Here is a 22,387-nt window from a genome sequence, read left to right on the forward strand (position 1 = left end):
CCTGACTCTCCAAACCACTGCTGCCAACATCTCTGGGTTCTCTATTCACGGTGACTTCTATGGCAGCTACTTCTCGAGCAAGTCTTAGAATAGTCTGAGGACAAGTCATTCTCTCCCCTGCCTACCTAGTTCCCTGAGTTCACATATTTACACACCATAGGGTGCGACTCAATCTCAGACTCTGCCTTCTGGAGTATAAACGCCTTAGGAGGCTTGGCTGGGACTCCTAGGTGAATGTACTGCGTCCACCAGGCACACAGCAGAGAGCAACAGCTACACAGAAAACAGAGACTCTCAATACTTGGTTAACAAGAGCAGAGGGTTTTGCATCAAGTCCAAGCAGAGGATAATATACAGGATGGGAAACGCCAAAAGATCCAGACAACACTGAGGTACTCTAGGGTCTGCAAATGGACAGGTGTAACCTAATTTAACTAAAACCTGAATATCCTACATTGTTACAATATTTAACAACAGACTAAGACTACTCTCATCTAAGTGCTTGGAATTCACTCCCAGCAATGCTAGGGTGCCAAGTAGTGTTTCCTTTGTATAAAGCACATGCTCCAGTCTGGTGATTGTCTCTCCTAGTGCCCAGAGTAGTCATTATTTCATTAATAGGTTATTAATATACTTATATGATGCATTCATTTTGATTTCTCAAGTTAGGTACCAGAATTTTCATGAAAAAATAAGACCACAGTATTCTCATGAAGTTCCCTCATTTTTCATATTCTTATCACAGTCAACCAAAATAAAAATGAAGACCTTATTTTTGCATTGTTTACCCTAAATATCTGATATAGTCAAAGATATTTTCACTCAGGGGCCGGAGTGATAGTATAGCAAATACAATGCTTGCCTTCCATACAGATCAAACGGGTTTGATTCCTGGTACTCCAGATGGTCTTGCAAGCCTATCAGGAGTAAACCATGAGTGTAAAGCCAGGAGTAAGCCCTAAGCACCACCAGGTGTGGCCCAAAGAGTACACAAAACAAAAAAGGCCCCTGAAACCAAAAGTGTGCTTAATACCTAAGAAGAGACATTAATATCCAAGTCTCTTGATTACAGATGTTGAGAATAATCTGGAAAATAACAGCAGAGCATGAAATCAAGTGTAGGGTTGTGACAGCAATTCCAATGCCCTGTGACAATGACCTGACCAAAACATCAATACCAACATCAACTGAGCATGCGATAAGTAACAACTCTTTTCCCAAGTGGCCCTGTAGCTCCATAATGTGCTCTACTTCAATAATGATTTCAAAAATGTTGATTCTGAAACCGATCAGTAATGATGAATCAGTGTCCTCAGAACCCCACGAACAAAGACTGTAGAGCATCACTGTCAAGACTGGATTTCTTTAGGAGAGGTTAATCTCAATGGCCTTTTTCCTCAAGGAGCAACTTCCTCACATTCATCAGGAAGGAGCTGAAAAGCCTGATACGCTACTGCAAGGAAGACCAAAAGGAAGGGGTGGGGAAAATAACACCAGAAATCCCATTTTCATCACCTTCTTAATGTCCGTTTTTGTCCGCAGCCCCCAGCCCCTCTGCAGAGTACGGAAGATCTCCACCTCAGGGTACTGGCGCTTGGAGAAGCACTGGTTTTGGCAGCGGCCCCCCGCGGGGCACACGGTAGGGTGGCACTCATACAGCAGCATGCGGTTAATGCACTCTGAGTCAATCCCACATGGGTTCTCGTCGGTTGCCTTACAATTGCAGCGCGGAATTTCTGACAAGTCTGCAGTGAAGATCTGCACTCTGCCAATGGGACGGTTCACCTGAAGGAGAAACACATACTCAGCAGAGCAGCATGCAGACTGATGGACCAAACTATGGAGACAAACAGCACTGGGCTGGAACAGGGCACAGGGTAGAGAATATGACTCAAGAGCCAGCCACTGGGTTGATGTCCATGACCGGGAGAGAATAAATGAAGGTTCATAAATATTTGGCACAATACCTAAAATAAGGAAGCCACCTAAAAGCCCTTTAAAAGATGAGTTAATAAAGTAAGGCAGGAATCATGGATATAGCTGAAACTAAGAAGGAAGGTTAGGCCTGTTTACCTCTCCTGAACACATATTTTGCTTGCTCTCTCCCCTCAACTACTCTAAACCAGTGAATATGAGGTTCTGCTTCTCTCTGGCTATGTAGACAAAATCAGAGAAAGAAGGTGGCTACTAGGTGTTGGGTGGAGAGAGAAGGGGAAACTGAATGGGAGAGTTTCGTTTTATGAACTGGAACTTCACAGGCAAATGATAATAAAAAATGCAAAATATTTGAATACATCTGACAGCACTGCCTAAATGTGGTAGAAAAGACAAAATTTTGTTACCTGTGGTCTACGGATATTAAATTTTAAAAAAAGATAAAAAAAGATTTAGGCAGTTTGAGAAGAAATAAAAAATCATTTGAACACAGAACATGTGTGTACATGCACATGCGTTTGCTGGGGGCAAGATTTACGGAGATGCGCCAAACGTGAACCCAGAGCCTCAAGCATATGAAGCATGAACACCAAACAACATCTACAATATTCATATTAGATTCAAGGTTATTACCCTTGTTTGACACACACCTCCTATAAAAAGGTTTCTCCTCAAGATGAAAAGAGCAATGTGGAAAATGCTTCTCTAACCAGAGTGTAAGATGGGTTTAATCCCTAGAACTGCATATGGTTCCCTGAGCCCCACCAGTCGTGATCCCTGAGCACTGAGTCAGGGATAAGCTCAGACTACTACGAGGGTATACTATGCGTATACACACACTAGTCCCAGGAACCCACAGTTTTTCAGCATTAAGTATGTTTACTGGTATATTGGGACATAGTTAAACATGCGAGACTTAAAAGACATAATGAGCTCTTTCAAACTACAGGCAAGACTTCAGAAATGTCACATTCATTGTATGCAGAAGCAACGAATTTCTAACAAGAAAAACATGGGAGAATTTGCGTTCAGGAATGTGAATTTCTGGGCATCCAAAGAAGCAGCTGAATCTGATTTAAGTACTTCAAACATCAGTGATGGAACTACTTTGGGGATGTATCATGGTCTACAGGGAACTCTGGTATATTGGGTCAAATCTGGGGACTGGTCTTTCACTAAGCTGAGGTTGGTACCCCATCTTTGTTTTTCTTTCGTTCTTTCCTTTTTTTTTTTTGTTTTTGGCTTTGGGTCACACCAGGGAGCGCTCAGGGGTTACTCCTGGCTCTACACTCAAAAATCACTCTTGCAGGCTCAGGGAACCAAATGGGATGCCGGGATTCGAACCACCAACCTCCTTCATGCAAGGCAAAAACCCTGACTCCATGCTACCTCATGGCCCCCTCTTTTGTTTTCGTTTTCTTTTTCTTTTTTTTTTGTTTTTGGGCTACACCCGGTGGCACTCAGGGGTTACTCCTGGTTCTGTGCTCAGAAATCACTCCTGAGGGCCCAGAGAGATAGCACAGAGGTGTTTGCCTTGCAAGCAGCCGATCCAGGACCAAAGATGATTGGTTTGAATCCTGTTGTCCCATATGGTCCCCCGTGCCTGTCAGGAGCTATTTCTGAGCAGACAGCCAGGAGTAACCCCTGAGCACCACCAGGTGTGGCCCAAAAACCAAAAGCCAAAAAAAAAAAAAAAAAAATCACTCCTGGCAGGCACGGGGAACCATACGGGATGCCGGTATTCAAATCACCCCTTGCCCTGAATTGGATGTGTACAAGGCAAATGCCCTACCGTTGTACTATCTCTCCAGCTCCTGGTGTCCCATCTTCTGGCCAATGAGATTCTGAGGTTAGGGTAGCGGAAAACTCAACTCTTGCAACCACCTAAGGGCTCCCTTAGAACTGTAGCCTTCCCTGGGCATTCTGGAAAATGTTGCTGATAAAGACTTGTTGCTGGGTCAACTGTAAATAATTTTTTCCCTCAGGAATCAGAGCTAGGGTAACCTCTGTTTCTCCCCGGTTTCTACTGATCAAAGTGTTCAAACAGTGACATGCTGACTAAGCAAGCTCTCCCAACACTGGGAGTCTTTAAAGCACAGAGACTCTGCTGAAGCATGGCAGGGTATCAAGTACATGCCTAGACATGGGAACTTCCTTTTTATTTTTGGTTTTTGGGCCACACCCGGTGGTGCTCTGGGGTTACTCCTGGCTATCTGCTCAGAAATAGCTCCTGACAGGCACGGGGGACCATATGGGACACCGGAATTCGAACCAACCACCTTAGGTCCTGAATCAGCTGCTTGCAAGGCAAACACCATTGTGTTATCTCTGCGACTCCCGACACGGGAACTTTCTAATGGCTTGTATATCCAAGCAACACTACGAACTCTCCTACAGTGGAGAGGAAGAACAAGTCACAACTCAGACACTTCTGTGCTCACCTTGATGTGTTTATAAGGGGGAGGCTTCTTGTCATTTTTCCGGTCCTCCTGTAGCTGCCGGAGTTCCTTCTGGGCCTTCAGCTCCTCAAACCTTGCTGCAGCTTCTTGAAGAGCTAAAAAAAATAAAACCACAGTGTGAATCATTTAAACCTCTAGGGATGTGAAATAACTTTGCACCCCCCCACAAAAAACAAACAAACAAACAAACAAAAAAAAAAACAGGAAAAAGCCTATTTTTTTCTGGGATAGGAGGGGCTACTAGCATTGTATGAATGGATTAAAAGTATCATCCACAGTGCATTCAAAGCAGTAATTCAAAAATCACAATACAGACTACCAGCTTCAGAGGAAAAACGTAAAATAAAAACCAAACAGGTTGGGGCCCAGAGAGATAGCACAGTGGCTTTTGCCTTGCAAGCAGCCGATCCAGGACCAAAGGTAGTTGGTTTGGATCCCGGTGTCCCATATGGTCCCCCGTGGCTGCCAGGAGCTATTTCTGAGCACACAGCCAGGAGTAACCCCTGAGCATCGCCGGGTGTGGCCCAAAAAACAAAAAAAAACACAAAACAAACAAACAAAAAAAATCAAACAGGTGAATAACTGTCTTAGCCCCTCCAGGACACTGACTTCAAGGATGATTCTCTCCTCTTTTGAACCCAGCCAGAGTCAGACACTCGCCAGCTCCCAACTGTCCTGCACACTTGCTCAGGAGAAACCAGCATGTTATTTAACACCTATGTGCATCACTTTCCTATTTGTAGACAAAATTAATGGCCTCTCACTAACAGGGTTACCACAAACTTATAACATTTTCTTGAACCAGCGCCTGGAAAAAGCGGAACAAGAATTGTGATAGCATGGTATGTGTCAACTTTCAGCCTCAAAAAAAAATTAAAAAAAAAAACAAAAAACAAAAAACAAAAACAGGAGTCGGAGAGATAGCATGGAGGCAAGGCGTTTGCCTTTCATGCAGAAGGTCGTTAGTTCAAATCCCGGCATCCCATATGGTCCCGAGCCTGCCAGGAGAGGTTTTTGAGCATAGAGCCAGGAGAAACCCTTGATCGCTGCCAGGTGTGACCCAAAAACCAAAAAAAGAAAAAAGAATTGTGACTAGGTTGGCTCATTCTGAAAAGTGTGAGGAAAAGTAATTCAGGTCTTGAAATCTGATTGTCAATCCAGTTCGGTTTCCCTTTGGTGGCAATGTTGATGGTGGTTGTGGTGAATTGTTGAGGGGTGGAGCCTGAGACTACATACAGATACGGTGAGCGAGCACCTTCCCACTTAGTTGTACTCACAGGCCCTCTCCTTCCTCCTGATTTGGTGAACAGTGAGTCCTGTACAAGTCTACCCAGTTCTCTTTAAATTACAGTCTGACTGCTGGTGTCTGCAAGAATCCCACACACAAACATGTTGCCCAGAGTGAGAGATGGAATGAACTGATGGGGATTGTGCAAACTGTCTGAACCCTAGGCCAAGTGTTGCTCATATGCCATTCCAAATCCCTAGGATATTGCTGGCACGCAATGCTGACCCCAAAAGGAAGTGTCTCCTAAGTCACAAACAACCAATCAACCAGCAGACACGCAGAGTCCTGGGTGCTAGCCAGCAGACTCAGACATGCTGATCACCCCACCCTTCACCTTCTGCTCCAGGAGAAGGAATTAATCCCTTTTCCTCCGGTAAACTGGGACTTCAATTCTCCTGGCAGTCCTGAGGGACCATATGGGATGCCAGGATTCGAACCACCGTGATTCTGCATGGAAGGCAAATTCCCTGCTCCTGTTTTTGTTTTTGTTTTGTTTTTTTTTTTTAATTTTTTTTTGAGGCTGAAAGTTGACACATACCCTTGGGCCCACTCTATACTTCTTCACTGCAAGATTAGCCTCTTGTCCAATATACCTTAAAAAAAACTGTTTTCTTGGCCTGGCCTAGGGTGGGGGGCCTGGACCTGGGTCACCCGAACCCCCTCTCCCCCTTTCCTCCGGATCTCCAGGTGGGTTTCTGGGAGGAGCTCATGGGGCACCCTGGGTTTTCCCCACTCCCAGGCCGGGTCTGGGGACCGGCCTAGGTTGGGCTTAAATCCCTGTCCTTCGGGCTTGGGAGGGTCTCTCTCCCTTCCTGGAGCTGGATTTTTAGCAGCACGGGCGGGCAGCTGGCAGACCTCCGTATGTGCCAGCGGCCTTTTGGCCTGGCCTAGGGTGGGGGGCCCGGACCTGGGTCCCCCGAACCCCCTCTCCCCCTTTCCTCCGGATCTCCAGGTGGGTTTCTGGGAGGAGCTCATGGGGCACCCTGGGTTTTCCCCACTCCCAGGCCGGCTCTAGAGGGTGGATCAGGGGGTGTAGTTTGATCTGGGGGGAGGCAAATAATTTCTCAGCTATACTCAGGCTGTCACTGGCAATTTCATACCAGTCTACATTTTGAAACCGCGCGGGGGCGATCATATGCTCCTCCCAACCATCAGTACCCCAGATTTACCCTTCTTAACTTCAGTAACACACAGCTTCAATCTCTGACCAAAGACATACAGTAGATCTTACAAATCCCAGAACTATTTAGAAGGACACAAATCGAACACATATTGAACACATATATTTTTTGAATATTTTATGGTTATTTTCTTTAACTGCTGTAACTCTCTATATATTCTTCTACCATGATGTTTCTATCCACTTTTCATCTTGTCTTTTCTTTGTAAGCTGTTCAGTAAGGATTGTGGTGGAACTATCCCTCAGTTTGATGCCTATGATTGAACTATGTCATGGAAATTGCTGGTCTTGTTCCTATTGCCTCCAGATGCACCAATAACGCTTCGTGGCATTGATCCTTGTTTGCATAGACACATTAAAATGGGAAAACACTATACATACAGATTAGTTATTATCTAATAAATCTCATTACAATGTACCTTACACCCTGAATATTGATATAATGACCTGGCATAGGCCTCAGTTGAATGGGCATTCTCCATTCACGCTGGAACCAGGCAAGCTATCTACGAAACATCCAAGGTCTTTTATAGCAACAGTTGGAAGCAGTCCTCTACCGGGAAAGACACTACCAAGGGTGTGACATCGACCTCCTAATAAGACACTTCCGTTTACACTGAGAAGACGTGACAACAACAATGACCTGCGAGAAGACATGACAACAACGATGACCTGCTCTACAGGACATGGTTCTCTCTATTGCCCCTTAAGTGTGAGGTGAAACGAGAGGATGCTCTGCACCATCCTGACTGCAATATGGGATATGCAGACTCCAGGATCTTTAATACAGAAGAATGATACCAACAACAGAGACTATGTGAGGAATGGAGGTGTATTGCCACTACAGACTATGACTTGAATTGGACAAACTAGTTTGCCTGGAGCCTAGAGTCAGTCCTGTGCCAGGAAACTTCAGGGGTAGGGTCTCCATGTATTTAGACCATAATTTGTCTTTCCATGTCCCTTATGTTTTGGTGGGCCTATGCAAACAAATGCCACTTTAATATCGTTTTTTACTATGTTCTCTTGACTCCAATCCTTAAGAAAAACAACCCATTAAAACTTTTGAGGTTAACTTAAACTAGTAAGCATGTGCATGGAACTAGATAAATGTACTTTGCCCTCAATGTTTAAAGAGTTACATAAGTCTAATATCTTTAGATTATATGGTGTGCTGCTAAGAAACAATATGTACTACAACTGGGGATTTGAGGGACAAAGTAATTGTATTGTACATGGGTTCAGTTTTGTTTTTCTTAATGTTCTTTGGCTGAAAGTTCAAGGCTGGGATATCATCGATGGAACTACTGAGAATCCTGTTTATGGGTGATTGGGCTTCCACTGTAACTTTACCCTGTCCTCTTTCTTTGCATCTTTGTTGTCATAATTAAAATAATAAAAAAAATAATTAATAAAAAAAAAAAAAAAAACTGTTTTCTGGGGTCAGAGCGGTAGAGCTAGAGGTAAGGCATCTGCCTTGCCCTTGCTAGCCTAGGACAGACCGCAGTTTGATTCCCTTCATGTCCCATATGGTCCCCCAAGCCAGGAGCGATTTCTGAGAAGAGAGCCAGGAGTAACCCCTGCGTGTCACCAGTGTGGCCAAAAAAAAAAAAATCTTTTCTGGAGGGTGGCCACACATACCAATGTTAAGTGATCACTCCTAGCACCATTTGTGGGACCATACAGAGTGCAGGGGATAAAACCTAGGTTGGCCAGGTGCAAGAAAAACTCCCTACCCACTGTGCTATCTCTTAGGAATGCAGCATCGTACAAAGTTAGCTTTGTAAACGACTGTTTTGTTCTTTTTGTTTTTTCCCATTAAGAAAAAAAGCGGTTTGACACCAACATGACTCTACTGTGATTCTAATCTCCGTCACTGCCAACCTGTGTTAAGTGTGCAACAGTTTCAAAGCTCCAATAGTTGATGAGTTATCTAAAAATGAAGTGGAGGGTAAGAGAAGGGGAATGGGGAAGAAAAAAAAGAAAAACATCTTCTGGGGACAAAGCAGTGGCGAAGCAGTAGGGCGTTTGCCTTGCCAGGGTTTGATCCCCGGTGTCTCATATGGTCCCCCAAGCCAGGAGCAATTTCTGAGCGTCACCGGGCATGGCACAAAAACTAAAACAAAAAAAGAAAGAAAGAAAGAAGAAAGAAAGAAAGAAAGAAAGAAAGAAAGAAAGGAAAGAAGAAAGAAAGAAAGAAAGAAAGAAAGAAAGAAAGAAAGAAGAAAGAAAGAAAGAAAGAAGAAAAAGAAAGAAAGAAAGAAAGAAAGAAGAAATAAAGAAAGAAAGAAAGAAAGAAAGAAAGAAAGAAAGAAAGAAAGAAAGAAAGAAAGACAGAAAGAAAGAAAGAAAGAAGAAAAAGAAAGAAAGAAAAAAGAAAGAAAGAAAGAAAGAAAAGAAAGAAAGAAAGAAAGAAAGAAAGAAAGAAAGAAAGAAAGAAAGAAAGGAGAGAAGAAAGAAAGAAAGAAAGAAAGAAAGAAAGAAAGAAAGAAAGAAAGAAAGAAAGAAAGAAAGAAAGAAAGAAAGAAAAAGAAAGAAAGAAAGAAAGAAAGAAGGAAAGAACAAAAGAAAGAAAGAGAAAGAACAAAAGAAAGAAAGAAAGAACAAAAGAAAGAAAGAAAGAAAGAAAGAAAGAAAGAAAGAAAGAAAGAAAGAAAGAAAGAAAGAAAGAAAGATTCCTTAAGAAAATTCCTATTGGGGCCAGATATAGGAGGTAGGGCATTTGACTTGCATGCAGAAGAACAGTGGTTCAAATCCCAGCAATCCATATGGTCCCCTGAGCTTGCCAGGAGTGATTTCTGAGCATAGAGCCAGGAGTAACCCGAGTACTACCGGGTGTGACCCAAAAACCAAAATGAAAAAGAAAAAAATCCCTGTTAAGGAAAGGTCAGGTCAGGCTAAATAAATGGAGTTTTGGGGCAAGGTTCCCCTGTAATTCTGGAGCTAGTCAAGTCCAACATCAAAAGGGAAAATTAGGGGCCACAGAGATAGCATGGAGGTAAGGCATTTGCCTTTCATACAGAAGGACGGTGGTTTGAATCCCGGTATCCCATATGGCCATATGGTCCTCCGTGCCTGCCAGGGGCGATTTCTGAGCATAAAGCCAGGAGTAACCCCTGAGCGCTGCCGGGTGTGACTCCCCCCCAAAAAAAGGAAAATTAGCCTTAAATGTGTAGTGAAGTCAAACAAAATAAAGATACTTGTCAAAATCCATCTATGTGTTGGTTTATGAAACAAAAAGGATCATGGCACATTTTTATTTTTAGTTGGGGAGAGGGACGCTGGGCCACACTTGGCATGGTCAGAGAACCATATGGGCTGGTCAGCCACAGGTAAGGCAAGTGTACAACTGCTCTAGTTCCCTATGAATTATTCCTGATGGGACTCAGGATACCACATGGGGTACTGAGGATTGAACCTGGGTTGTCTGCATACATGGTAAGCACCTTACCCACTGTACTCTCTCTCCAGTCCAAGTTCCCTTTTCTTTTTGTTTTGGAGTCACACCTGGCTCTGCACTCAGAGAACACTCGCAGCAGTCAGGGGACCCGATGGGGTGTCAGGTATTGAACCTGGGTCATGCATGTATATGTCAAATGCCCTACCCTACTGTTACCTTTTTTATAAGTTCCATCCACGCCTTTGCCCATCTTATCTTTGCTGCTCACATCCCCCTCCATGTAGGGAAAGACTCGGGCTTGGTGAGTCCACAGATAGTCATTGGAGCCAAAGAAGAGCACTGGGAACTCGCCCACATCATGTCTCATCTTGTCAATGTTGGAAGGTACAGCTCGAGGATGACAAATCTCAGCTGGCCACCACCTATAAGAGTGGAACATAGGAGAGCAATTTCTTAAAGGACAGAAAGAAATAAGCCATGTCTTGCTAGCAGTGTTCTTTGGGCTGATGGAAGTCAAAACAGGCCTCTGTGTGAGCTTTATCTACTGTGAGCAGAGGTGCTCATTTTAAGAGCACAAAACCTCTGGAGTAGAAATCAGTAAGTCTCTGTGGCTCACTGAAGCTTATCAGTTAGGTTAACAAATACATAAAAGCCCCACAGGAAGAGCCTGAGATGGAGCTTAGAGCACCCCTGCAAATACGACTCAACTTAATGGCACACAGACACAGCGCTTATAGAAGGTGGAGGACCATTTCTATTGGTGACACTTCGCTCACAGCACCTGCTAGCTTTCTGCATGTAGGTAGTGCTAGGCTTTCAAACACAAAGGGAAATCAAATACATTGGTGGCACTTGATTTGTGTTATTTGCATGCTTTGATACTATAAATTGTGTCTGGACAAAATGAGCATTGCTTGGCCTAAAGAAACCTTTCAGGGCCAGAGCTGTGGCACAGCGGTAAGGCATCTGCCTTGCCTTGCTAGCCTAGGACGGACCTCGGTTCAATCCCCTGGCGTCCCAAATGGTCCCCCACGTCAGGAGTGATTTCTGAGCACACACCCAGGAATAACCCCTGAGTGTCACTGGGTGTGGCCCAAAAACAAACAAACAAACAGAAAAAATAAACTGCCACTGATAGGTTGAAGAGATAGCACATCCGTAGGGCCTGTAATTGCCTTGCAAGAAGCCAATCCAGGACAGATGATGGTTTGAATCCCAGCATCCCATATGGTCCCGAGCCTGCCAGAGCAATTTCTGAGCACCGTTGGGTATAACCCAAAATCCAAAAAAAAGGGGGGGGGGGTCACATACCAAGGTAATAGCACAGCAGTGGCGCATTGGCCTTGCACATAGCTAACCCAAGACAGATCCCAGTTCAATTCACGGCATCCCATATTGTTCCCCGAGCCTGCCAGGAGCAGAGTCAGGAGTGATCACTGAGTACTGCTGGGTGTGACAAAATAAAAACCAAACCAAAAAGGAAACTGCCAAGGACTAATGCTTCTTTCAAACACAATCATCCATATTAAGAGACAATTTGGCATGAGTTATTTTCAGCTATTAAAGATGATCACATCACCACTCCATTCCCATCTATGCTATTCAAACAATCTCAAAGTGATTCCTGAGCAGAGGCACGAAGCAACACTAGACAAGGAGACATAGGGAATAGAGGTCACTGCCCCATCCAGCACCAGCCAAAGAGACAAAGGGGAATGGGTATTGCCCTGTGCAGCAATGGTCAATGAGAAAAGGAATGTTTGGGATGGAGCAATAGCACAGTGGTAGGGCGTTTGCTTTGCACATGACCAACACAGGACAGTTTGAATCCCTGCATCCTATATGGTCCCTGGAGCCTGCCAGAGCGACTTCTGAGCACAGAGACAGGAGTAACTACTGAGTGTGACACCCACCAAAAAAAAGTGTGTGTTTGTGTGTGTGTGTGTGAAAGTTTAACCACACTCTGGGTCCTATGCCAGATACCAGAAATGTTGCAGACAAAGAAAGAAAATAGGGCATTAACCATTTGTGTATGTAAAGACCTGAAGGAAGAAAATATTTGTGAACGTATACAATTACACACAGACATGGAGACTCCAATGCAGCACAAGTTACCTTGGTGATAGGAGGATAGAAATACCAGGAACATTCTTTGTACACCAGGTGTACAATACTAGTTAGTTATTTTTGTTATTTTTTACATCTATGCCTATCTAAAGTACATTCTTTCTTCTATTCCATATCCAATCAAAGCAATGCTAAGAAGAAAAGATAAGACACAAAGCTAGTAAGAATCGAGTGTCACACTTACTCACCTGTAGCGTCCGACCTTGACCCAGACGATCTCTCTATAATGTGGCTTCTTGCCTGCCTTACAGTCATTGCAGTACCAGTTTCCTTCAGGAATGTCAATGTTCAGGCATTCTCGGTGAAAAGCAGCAGGACAAGAATCACAGCACAGAAGGCTGCCTCCTGCAAGAACCACAAATCTGCTCTCAAAATCCCAAGGCTGCAGAGAGATAGATCCTCACTACTACAGATGTTCCTGTTTCAAAGTGACTATCCTCCCCCCAGCCCACTCACGCCATGGTTACTCAGTAAATATGTCTAGGACACTGACCTCCTCCAACATTCAGGATTCACACTCTACCCAAGGGGACAGAGAGCCTTGTTTTCTGGGATTACTTCAAGCTCTGTGATCAGAGGCCATTCCAAGTAGTGGAGGAGCATATGTGGTACTAGGGGATCAAATTCTCTCTGGTTAGTCATGTATGAGGCAAGTGTCTTACCTGCAGTACTGTCTCTCTGGCCCCACACACCAAAAGCTATCAGCAAAACAAGGTTAGAATAAGGAGTCTGGACGTCCAATTGCCCAGGTCACAGTACTTCTCTTGACACAAAGGCCCCACTGACTACAGTGTCAATGACAGACAAGCACCACATTTTCGGGGTGGTGGAGGAATGGGTTGGTGACACACAACAGGTCACACCTGGCTCTGCACTCAAGACTTATTCCTGAGTGGGTTAAGGGACCATATGGAGTGCTGGGGATCCAACTTGGTCAGTAGCATACAAGGGAAATGCAAATGCCTTCACCTTCACTGTACTATTAATAGTGACCCCATTAAATTCTTAAATTTATAATCACACATCTGCTTAAACAAATTTACATAACATATTTTACATCAGAAAACTAAAAAAAAAAAAAAACACACAATTTTTAAAATATTTTTTCATTAATATACAGAAAAAGAAAAGTGGGCCAGAGAGAAGGCATGGAGGTAGGATGTTTGTGCAATTTTTGAGTGCACAGCCAGGAGTAATCCGAGCTTCACCAGGTATGGCCCAGAAACAAACAAACAAATGTATATTTAGTATATTCAGATTTCTGAAAAGAGACACGCTTAATTGCACATGCTGTTTTTCTTAAAAAAAAAAAAATCAGCTCATTTGCAAGAAACTGGCCATAAAATGACATTCAGGGAAAAAGAAGAAACATTAAAATAGTCCCTGAACACTCAACAAAAGTGCATCAGATGAGAGTGTTGGCAAGCAAAGGCCACAAGGATCTGAGCAAAAGAACAAGCAGTCTGGAAATAACGGGCAGATGTTTCTCAGATAATATAAATTAAGTAATTTATATACTTATCCTTCTATTCCCTCTTAAAATTCATATCAAAGGTGGAAAGATAGACCAGAGAGGTAGAGTGCATGCATAGAAGACCAGAATTTGATACTCAGTACAAATCCACTGGGGAAAGTCCCCAGTAGCATGACAGGAGACCTCTAAGTACCATCACATGTGACCATAAACAAAACAAAACAATCACACAGAAGTAGTTTTTTGAAAACCAAAAATACATAATACTCTATCTAGATATCCTAGCTTATATGTACAGCTGCTAGTGAATTAATATTACTTAACATATCACAGGTGCACCAATACTATAGTGGATAGGGTGTATGCCTAGCATATGGTTGACCTGATTTTGATACCCAGCACCCCATATGGTCCACTGACTCCACCAGGTCCAGCAGGAGTACTTCCTGAGTGCAGAGCCAGGAGTATCACTAAGCCCTTCTGAGTATGGCCCCCAATTAAAAACAAAAACAAAAATTACTCAACATAAAGAAATGTTTTCGGGGCCGGGCGATGGCGCTGGAGGTAAGGTGCCTGCCTTGCCTGCGCTAGCCTAGGACGGACCACGGTTCGATCCCCCGGCGTCCCATATGGTCCCCCAAGAAGCCAGGAGCAACTTCTGAGCGCATAGCCAGGAGTAACCCCTGAGCGTCACAGGGTGTGGCCCAAAAACCAAAAAAAAAAAAAAAAAAGAAAGAAAAGAAAAGAAAAGAAAAGAAAAGAAAAGAAAAGAAAAGAAAAGAAAAGAAAAGAAAAGAAAAGAAAAGAAAAGAAAAGAAAAGAAAAACACCCTCCTTGAGGGGCCGGGTAGGTGGCGCTGGAGGTAAGGTGTCTGCCTTGCAAGCGCTAGCCAAGGAAGGACCTCGGTTCGATCCCCCGGCGTCCCATATGGTCCCCCCAAGCCAGGGGCGATTTCTGAGCACATAGCCAGGAGCAACCCTTGAGCGTCAAACGGGTGTGGCCCAAAAACAAACAAAAAAAAAAAAAAAAAAAGAAATGTTTTCTATTAATGCCACGCAGTGCTTTGGATGGAATCCAAGTCCCTGTAAATAAAGCAAGCATTCAGTCCAAAGTGATAGCTTTGGTTGAACAGTTCTTTACAGGTGGGATCTGGGATGATTGGGGCTAATTACAGACTTCCGTTTTGTAATGGATGAAACTGCCAAGTGTCAGTGTCAGTGCCAGTGCCAGTGTGATGTGTAAGGCACGATGACTTCACAGTGGAAAGCACTGCAAAAGATTATCACAGAGAAAGTAGGAAATAGTCAATGTCTTATTAACCTTTAAAAAAAAATCTTGTAGGGAACAATATTTGAGGCCTATCCTGAATTTCTCAAAGATGTCATTCAATTATTTCTGACTCTAGTTACACTGCTCTGTATATTTGAGTCCACCTAATGTACCTAATGTGCCTACATTCGCACAAAGGTATGTCTGATGCTTTACTTCTCTAACTATCAGGGGTGCTACAGGCTACTCCTGGCACTACTCAGAGAACCATAAATATTACTAATGATCAAACCTGAGTTAGCCGAATGTAACCCAAGAGTCCTACCTGCTGTATTTTTTCTCTAGCCCGAATCTTATCTTCTGATATAAAATCAAATCACTGTTCACGCTAACAAAAAGAATATCCCACTTTATTGAAGATCAGAATCAAGTTTAAATATTCTATGATGACATCACTGAAACATCTCCCAATGTGATACATCTAGTGGCAAGGTGAAAATAAAACACTTGTGGGGGGAGGAGGCTTGGGTCACACCCGGAGGCACTCAGGGGTTACTCCTGGCTCTGTGCTCAGAAATCACTCCTGAAAGACTCAGGAGACCATTTGGGATACCAGGGATTGAACCTGGGTCCGTGCCAGGTAACCACATGTAAGGCAAACACCATAGTGCTATGCTATCGTTCCAGCCCTCATATTTATTTTTTTTTTTTTTTTTTTTTTTTTTTTTTTTTTTTTTTTTTTTTTTGGTTTTTTGAGCCACACCCGGCGGTGCTCAGGGGTTACTCCTGGCTGTCTGCTCAGAAATAGCTCCTGGCAGGGACGGGGGACCATATGGGACACTGGGATTCGAACCAACCACCTTTGGTCCTGGATCGGCTGCTTGCAAGGCAAACGCCGCTGTGCTATCTCTCCGGGCCCATATTTATCTTTTTTTTTTTTTTTTTTTTTTTTTTTTGGTTTTTGGGCCACACCCAGTAACGCTCAGGGGTTACTCCTGGCTATGTGCTCAGAAGTTGCTCCTGGCTTGGGGGACCATATGGGACACCGGGGGATCGAACCGCGGTCCGTCCAAGGTTAGCGCAGGCAAGGCAGGCACCTTACCTTTAGCGCCACCGCCCGGCCCCCCATATTTATCTTTTAACACTATTTATATAACCAAGAAATCATGCCTTACCTTCTGAGCACACAAAACACCAGCTGACATTAACATGCTCATGATTTCGACAGCCCCGCCTAGGAGTAAAGTGATTAGGGCAGATGATACTGTTAGATGCAAGGATCTTTGACCCTGCAGCCAGGCAAAAATCATTGGCATGGTAAGCCACAGGGCAGCGAACACAGCGCATCAATCGACCTAAAAGTTTAAGAAACAGGAAAACCAGGAAAGAAGGAAGAAAACAATAATTAAATGTCATTAAATGGTAAAGTAATCTCTATTTGCAAACACTAGAAAATATCATAAACCAACTCAGCTTAGGGGTCATTCAATTAGCTCTGAGGAAAGTTTGTGCTAAGTCAAATCTAGAGTCTGACTTTGAACTGAAAAGAGCCTCACACACCAGACATGGACATATGGTTAACCAGCAGGAAAACATGTATAACTGGGAACCGATTCTGAAAGCTTGCAAGCACATAGATTTCTATGCCCATTGCAAACAAAATATAACCTTCAATGTACTTTTCCAATTAAAAATGATTCACAATCCAACTCAATAATATCTGAAAAAAGCCAGGTGACATTTAACCTGTAAATTGGGGAGGGAGGATTTCCAACATTCAGTATTGCTCAGGAGTTACTACTGAATCTGTGCTCAATTATTATTCCTGGCAGGTTGGGGAACCATATGGGATATCAAGTATCAAACCCGGGTTAGCCAAGTGCAAGGCTAACACCCTACCCTCTGTACTATTGCTCGAGCCCCTTAACTGGCAATTTTGTTGTGGGATCATACCTGGCAGCACTCAGGGATTAGTTACTTTTTGCTCTGTGCTCTCAGCAATTACTCCCGGAAGTCTCGGGAGACCATATAAATGCATGGGATCAAACCTGAATCAAGCACAGGCAATGCAAACATCCTACCCACTGTGCTATTGCTCCAATCCCTTAACCTGGAATTTTGAATAGCGAAGTTAAAATACTAACTACATTGAAGACTGATGACATGTATAGGACCAGGAAATAATTTTTACAAAAACTGATTAAAACAGTAGTGTTTAATTAATTTTATTTTACTTTTGGGTCACACCCATAAGCACTCAGTGGTTAACCCTGGCTCTATGCTCAGAATTGCTCCTGGCAGGCTCAGGGGACCATATATGGGATGCCATAATTCGAACCACCGACCTCCTGCATGAAAGGCAAACACCTTACCTCCATGCTATCTCTCCGGCCCCTTTTGTTTTTGTTTTTATTTTTGGGCCATGCCTTGTAATACTCAGGCAGTACTCCTGGCTGGACACTCAGGAAATCACTTTTGAACATGCGCGGAGGCCGTATGGGATGCTGGGCATCAAACCCAGGTCAGCTATGTGTAAGTCAAGAGTTCTACTCATTGTACTATTGCTCTGGTCCCACTAGTGTTAAAAATTTTTTTATATGGGGGGGTGGTGTCACACCAGGCGGTGCTTAAGGGTTACTTCTCGCTCTGCATTCAAAAATCGCTCCTGGCAGGCATGGGAACCATATGGGGCGCCGAAATTTGAATCACCGTCCATCCTGGATCAGCTGCATGCAAAGTAAAAGCTCTACCACTGTGCTGGCTCTCCAGCCAGTGTTAAATTTTTCTACTGGTGACGAATGCACATGTTTGGGTGGAGGGGATGTTGGGGGCATCCTATTGGCACAGAGGCATTGTGTTTTACTTCTAGAAAAATTAGTAAGACTTGCACTATTATTAAGCAAAAAGAAATCATTGTTTTCTCAATGAGAATGAATTAAAAAGTGAAGGGATGATGTGGATCAAAACTAGAGCCTCTGTCATGCAAGGGAAGATATGAACCACTGATCAAGAGTCCCAACCCAGAAACAGTTCATCTGTACTCACAGTTTTAGAAACTTCAGTTCTCAACCTATGAGAAAAGTTTCCAGGGTAAGAGTCAAAAATAAATCAGGAGACCAGAGAATAGTACAGTGGGGAGGGCATTGCACTCTGCATGTGACAGACCCCTGGTACCCCATGGGTCCTGAACTTGCCAAGAGTGATCCCTGAGTGCAAATCCAGAGTAAGCCCTGACTATGTCTGAGTGTAGCTAAAAACCAGAACAATAAAGAATAAACCAGGGCTGGAGAGAGAGGAGTTAAAGCCTTGCATGAGACTAATCCTGGTTTGATCCCCAGTATCACATGGTCACCTATGCACAGAGCTATGCATATCCATACAACCATCACTGAGGGCCAACACCCAACTCCCGCCAGTGAAAAATGCTTATCTTTTTTTTTTTTTTTTGGTTTTTGGGCCACACCCGTTTGACGCTCAGGGGTTACTCCTGGCTATGCGCTCAGAAGTCGCCCCTGGCTTTGGGGAACCATATGGGACACCGGGGGATCGAACCGCGGTCCGTCCTAGGCTAGCGCTTGCAAGGTAGACACCTTACCTCTAGCGCCACCTTCCCGGCCCGAAAAATGCTTATCAACGCTTTACAGAACACACAAAAAAACAGCAGACCCCTCTACTTTCACCACCATGCTGCCAAGAAAGAGGCAGGAAGAAACAATGTCAGGCTGCAGCTGGGACCTCCCCAACACCGAGACTAGTGCAAGCATTTCATACCTTTAGACGCAGAGACACTGGATGGGTTAGCAGCGTGGCAGGTGATGCAGATGTGCAGGGAGCAGCGGAAACCTTTGTTCTGAACGACGGTGGGCGGATACTTCTGCACACAGTCTTCATGGTAGAACTTTCCACACAAGGGAAGAAGGCACCTTTTAACATCCTCCCCACTCTGCTTACATACAAAGCAAGTATGGATACCTGGCAAAGAGAGAAGGGAACCTATGAACACCACAGCAAGAATTCACCAGTCTCTACACTGCCAGCTAAGAAGGTTCTCAGAGCACAATTCTGGATTGACTCTACCAGGAAGGTGTGGATGCCTTTCACAGACCTCTCAGCAAACATTGACACCAGCTCTGAGTTCTACAGTGCTGCCATTCACCACCTCCTAAAGGGTTAGGTGTGATAGGTGAAGTGCCCAGTCTTATGAATCTGTCCTTCACTTCCCACCTTCCCTATACAAGACTCTCAGTCCCCAGAAAAAACCCAGATGTGGCATTTAATTCTGAATCCCCAGGATCACAATCAGGTTCCTTAGGACATGTATGTTCCCTTGGATAAAATCAAGTAGGGCTCAAAGAACTCACCAGACGCACTTAAAGTCAGTTAAGTAAGTACCCTGCTGAGTACCCAAAGTGGTTCTAATGAAGAAGAGACAGCAGTGAAGGGTAAACTATGGAATGTGTCTTCATTCTCGAACCATCTGAATGAGTCCATGTGTTTGCCAACTTTGAAAGTTCTCCAACTCAGGCCTTCTAGACTTGTGAAGTTTTATTTTCTAGACATGCCTGACTACATGGGCACCAAAATCACTGGCCAAATCTAGCCTCTCTCCTCTCCAGTCAGTTGAGAGGGACAGAGGATCCAGTCCTCATCATTGGTGAATCTTCAATTCCATTTAGTGGGAGTCAGAAAGTAAAGACTCAAGGGTACATATATTGTCTCTTCACTGAACTCTATGTGTTTGTGGAGCTCCATGTCCGGAGGACAACAAATAATAAGTATTTTATCACAAATCACAGTATCAGAGATGTGCCAAATAATAAAGAACGGAGCCTAAAATAATTCTTTTCTTTTTTTGTTTTGTTTTGTTTTTTTGATTTTGGGCCACACCTGGTGATGCTCTGGGTTTACTCCTGGCTCTACTCTCAGAAATTGCTTCTGTCTCAGAGGACCATATGGGATGCCGGGATTCAAACCACCGGCCTTCTGCATGCAAGGCAAATGACTTACCTCCATGTTATTTCTCCGGCCCCATGTTTATGTTCTTAAGCCCCACTAGCACAGCCCCAAAAGCAAACCAACCAGAAAAAAAAAAGGGGGGGGGGGCCGGAGAAGTGGTGCTAGAGGTAAGGTGTCTGCCTTGCAAGCGCTAGCCAAGGAAGGACCGCAGTTCGATCCTCCGTTGTCCGATAAGGTCCCCCCCAAGCCAGGGGCAATTTCTGAGTGCTTAGCCAGGAGTAACCCCTGAGCATCAAACAAATGTGGTCCAAAACACAAACAAAAACAAAAGTGCATAAAATGACAGGTCCAATTAATTAAGCTAATTGATGAACACAGATTCATAGATTCCTTACTCTGCTCTCAGTTCCACATGCCAAGGGTTGAGAATTTCTGTACAAAAAGATGAAAGGGAACAAAAGACGTTGTCTCCCTCTGTGATCTAACGTGAAGGAAAAAAAGTCCTAACTAGAGAGAAATACAAGCACTTAAACTAGCTAGCCTGATCCAGAACTAGTGAAGTCACCCAGTTAGGAGAAATGGGTTGGGGAGGGGAGCCTCAGTTGTACTGGCCACCATCCTTACAAACAAGGCTGTAAGTGTGGTTCCCAGTATCACTCCCTGAAACAGGCAAGCCCGGTTAGTTCTCTCATAGCCTTCAGCTCTGGCTGTGATCCCTAAAACTCTGAGAAATTTCTGGCTGCACTACACAAAAAGATGTGAAAGCACACCCAAAAAAGAAGAAAGGAAACCTTAAAATGCTCTCCCTAATAACCCTGTTAATACCTCTCTGTAGAGGTTCTGGCCTCCTTTCCAACTGAAGTCTAACTTATGGAAGAATTTTATCTATGTTGGGTTCATAGACAATAGTATTCAAGAGTCACTACTAGCTCTACACTCAGGAATTACTCCTGGCAGGCTTGGTGAACGTTATGGAAAACCAGGGATGAAACCTGGGTCAGCCACAAGCAATGCAAGCATCCTCCCCCACTGTACTATTGCTGAGACTCTAAAAGGAAAAATGTCCATTAATCATTTGTGACCTCTGGCAAGAAATCAAGCACTTTCTTGTCCCAAACATAGACCCTGCTGATCCTACCAGAGCATACTGGTTGCTTGTGCCTCTGCTGATGACAATCTCTGACTAATTGTGCCTCTTTGCATTATAAACCGATGTATTGGGTAATCCTAGGGCTGACAGTGGCATTCTGCAATCCGCCCTACTATTGCTTTCTCCTTGTGCTGCATCATGCACACAAACAGTGTGAGGACTTGGCCTCACATTACTTTGACACCAGAATATCTAGATATAAGAAGGAAAAGAACCAGATGCTTCACATAGCTTTTTCAGTTACCTAAATAGTCCTGGTTTACAGAATGATTGTAGAAAATCTCCCCAAAATTATTTTCTTTCTTTCTTCTTCTTTTCTTGGATTTTGGGGCCACACCTGACAGAGCTCAGGGGATATATGAGATGCTGGGAATCAAAATCCAGTCTGTTCCAGGTTGGCCGCGTGCAAGGCAAATGCCCTAACGCTGTGCTATTTCTCCAGATTCCCCCAAAATATTTTTCTAATTGTGGGGCCAGAGCGATAACACAGCAGCTAAGTAATTTGCCTTGCATGATAACAATGCTAGTTAGACCCCCTGGCATCCCATATAATCCACTAAACCCCCTAATAGTAACTGAGTGCTGCCGAATGTGACCCAAAAAGAAAAAACAAACACACGGAGAGGGGAGGGGAGGGGAGGGGAGAAGAGGGGGGGAAGAGAGAGGGAGGGAGGGAGGGAGGGAGGAGAGGGGGGAGGGCAGGGAAGGGGGGGGAGGGAGGGAGGGAGGGAGGGAGGGAGGGAGGGAGGGAGGGAGGGAGGGGAGGGAAGAAGGGAAGGAAATAGGAAGGGATGGAGGGAGGGTAAATAGCCATATTATTATGGTAACTAGTCATCAGTGACATTCATGTCAACATACAAAGTGAATAATTAATTATGAAGTTTAAAATACTTGTAAGGGGCCAGAGAGATAGCATGGAGGTAAGGTGTTTGTTTGCCTTTCATGCAGAAGGACGGTGGTTCAAATCCCAGCATCCCATATTTCCCTGTGCCTGCCAGGGGCAATTCCTGAGCATAGAGCCAGGAGGAACCCCTGAGCGCTGCCAGGTGTGAACAAAAAAAATACTTGTGTAATTGCAAAATCCAGAAACATATTACTTCACCACCAAGTTAGAAGACATTTTCATTATATTGATACATCTTCCCTAGG

At 44.1% G+C, this 22,387-nt stretch overlaps 1 protein-coding gene across 5 annotated transcripts in view; it reads right to left on the reverse strand.

Moving 5' to 3' along the window:
• Positions 1-22,387, reverse strand: part of NSD1 (nuclear receptor binding SET domain protein 1) — a 127,057-nt gene that overhangs the window by 9,034 nt on the left and 95,636 nt on the right. For all 5 annotated transcript variants that reach the window (XM_049775685.1, XM_049775683.1, XM_049775684.1 and 2 more), the window contains 6 exons: positions 18,904-19,104; positions 16,308-16,487; positions 12,578-12,734; positions 10,479-10,684; positions 4,377-4,489; positions 1,516-1,785 (listed from right to left, as the gene is read on the reverse strand). In XM_049775685.1, coding sequence (XP_049631642.1) covers positions 1,516-1,785; positions 4,377-4,489; positions 10,479-10,684; positions 12,578-12,734; positions 16,308-16,487; positions 18,904-19,104 — 1,127 coding nt within the window. The remainder of the gene's footprint in view (positions 1-1,515; positions 1,786-4,376; positions 4,490-10,478; positions 10,685-12,577; positions 12,735-16,307; positions 16,488-18,903; positions 19,105-22,387) is intronic.

Source organism: Suncus etruscus, chromosome 6 (genome assembly GCF_024139225.1).
Source record: "Suncus etruscus isolate mSunEtr1 chromosome 6, mSunEtr1.pri.cur, whole genome shotgun sequence".
Lineage (NCBI taxonomy): Eukaryota > Metazoa > Chordata > Mammalia > Eulipotyphla > Soricidae > Suncus > Suncus etruscus.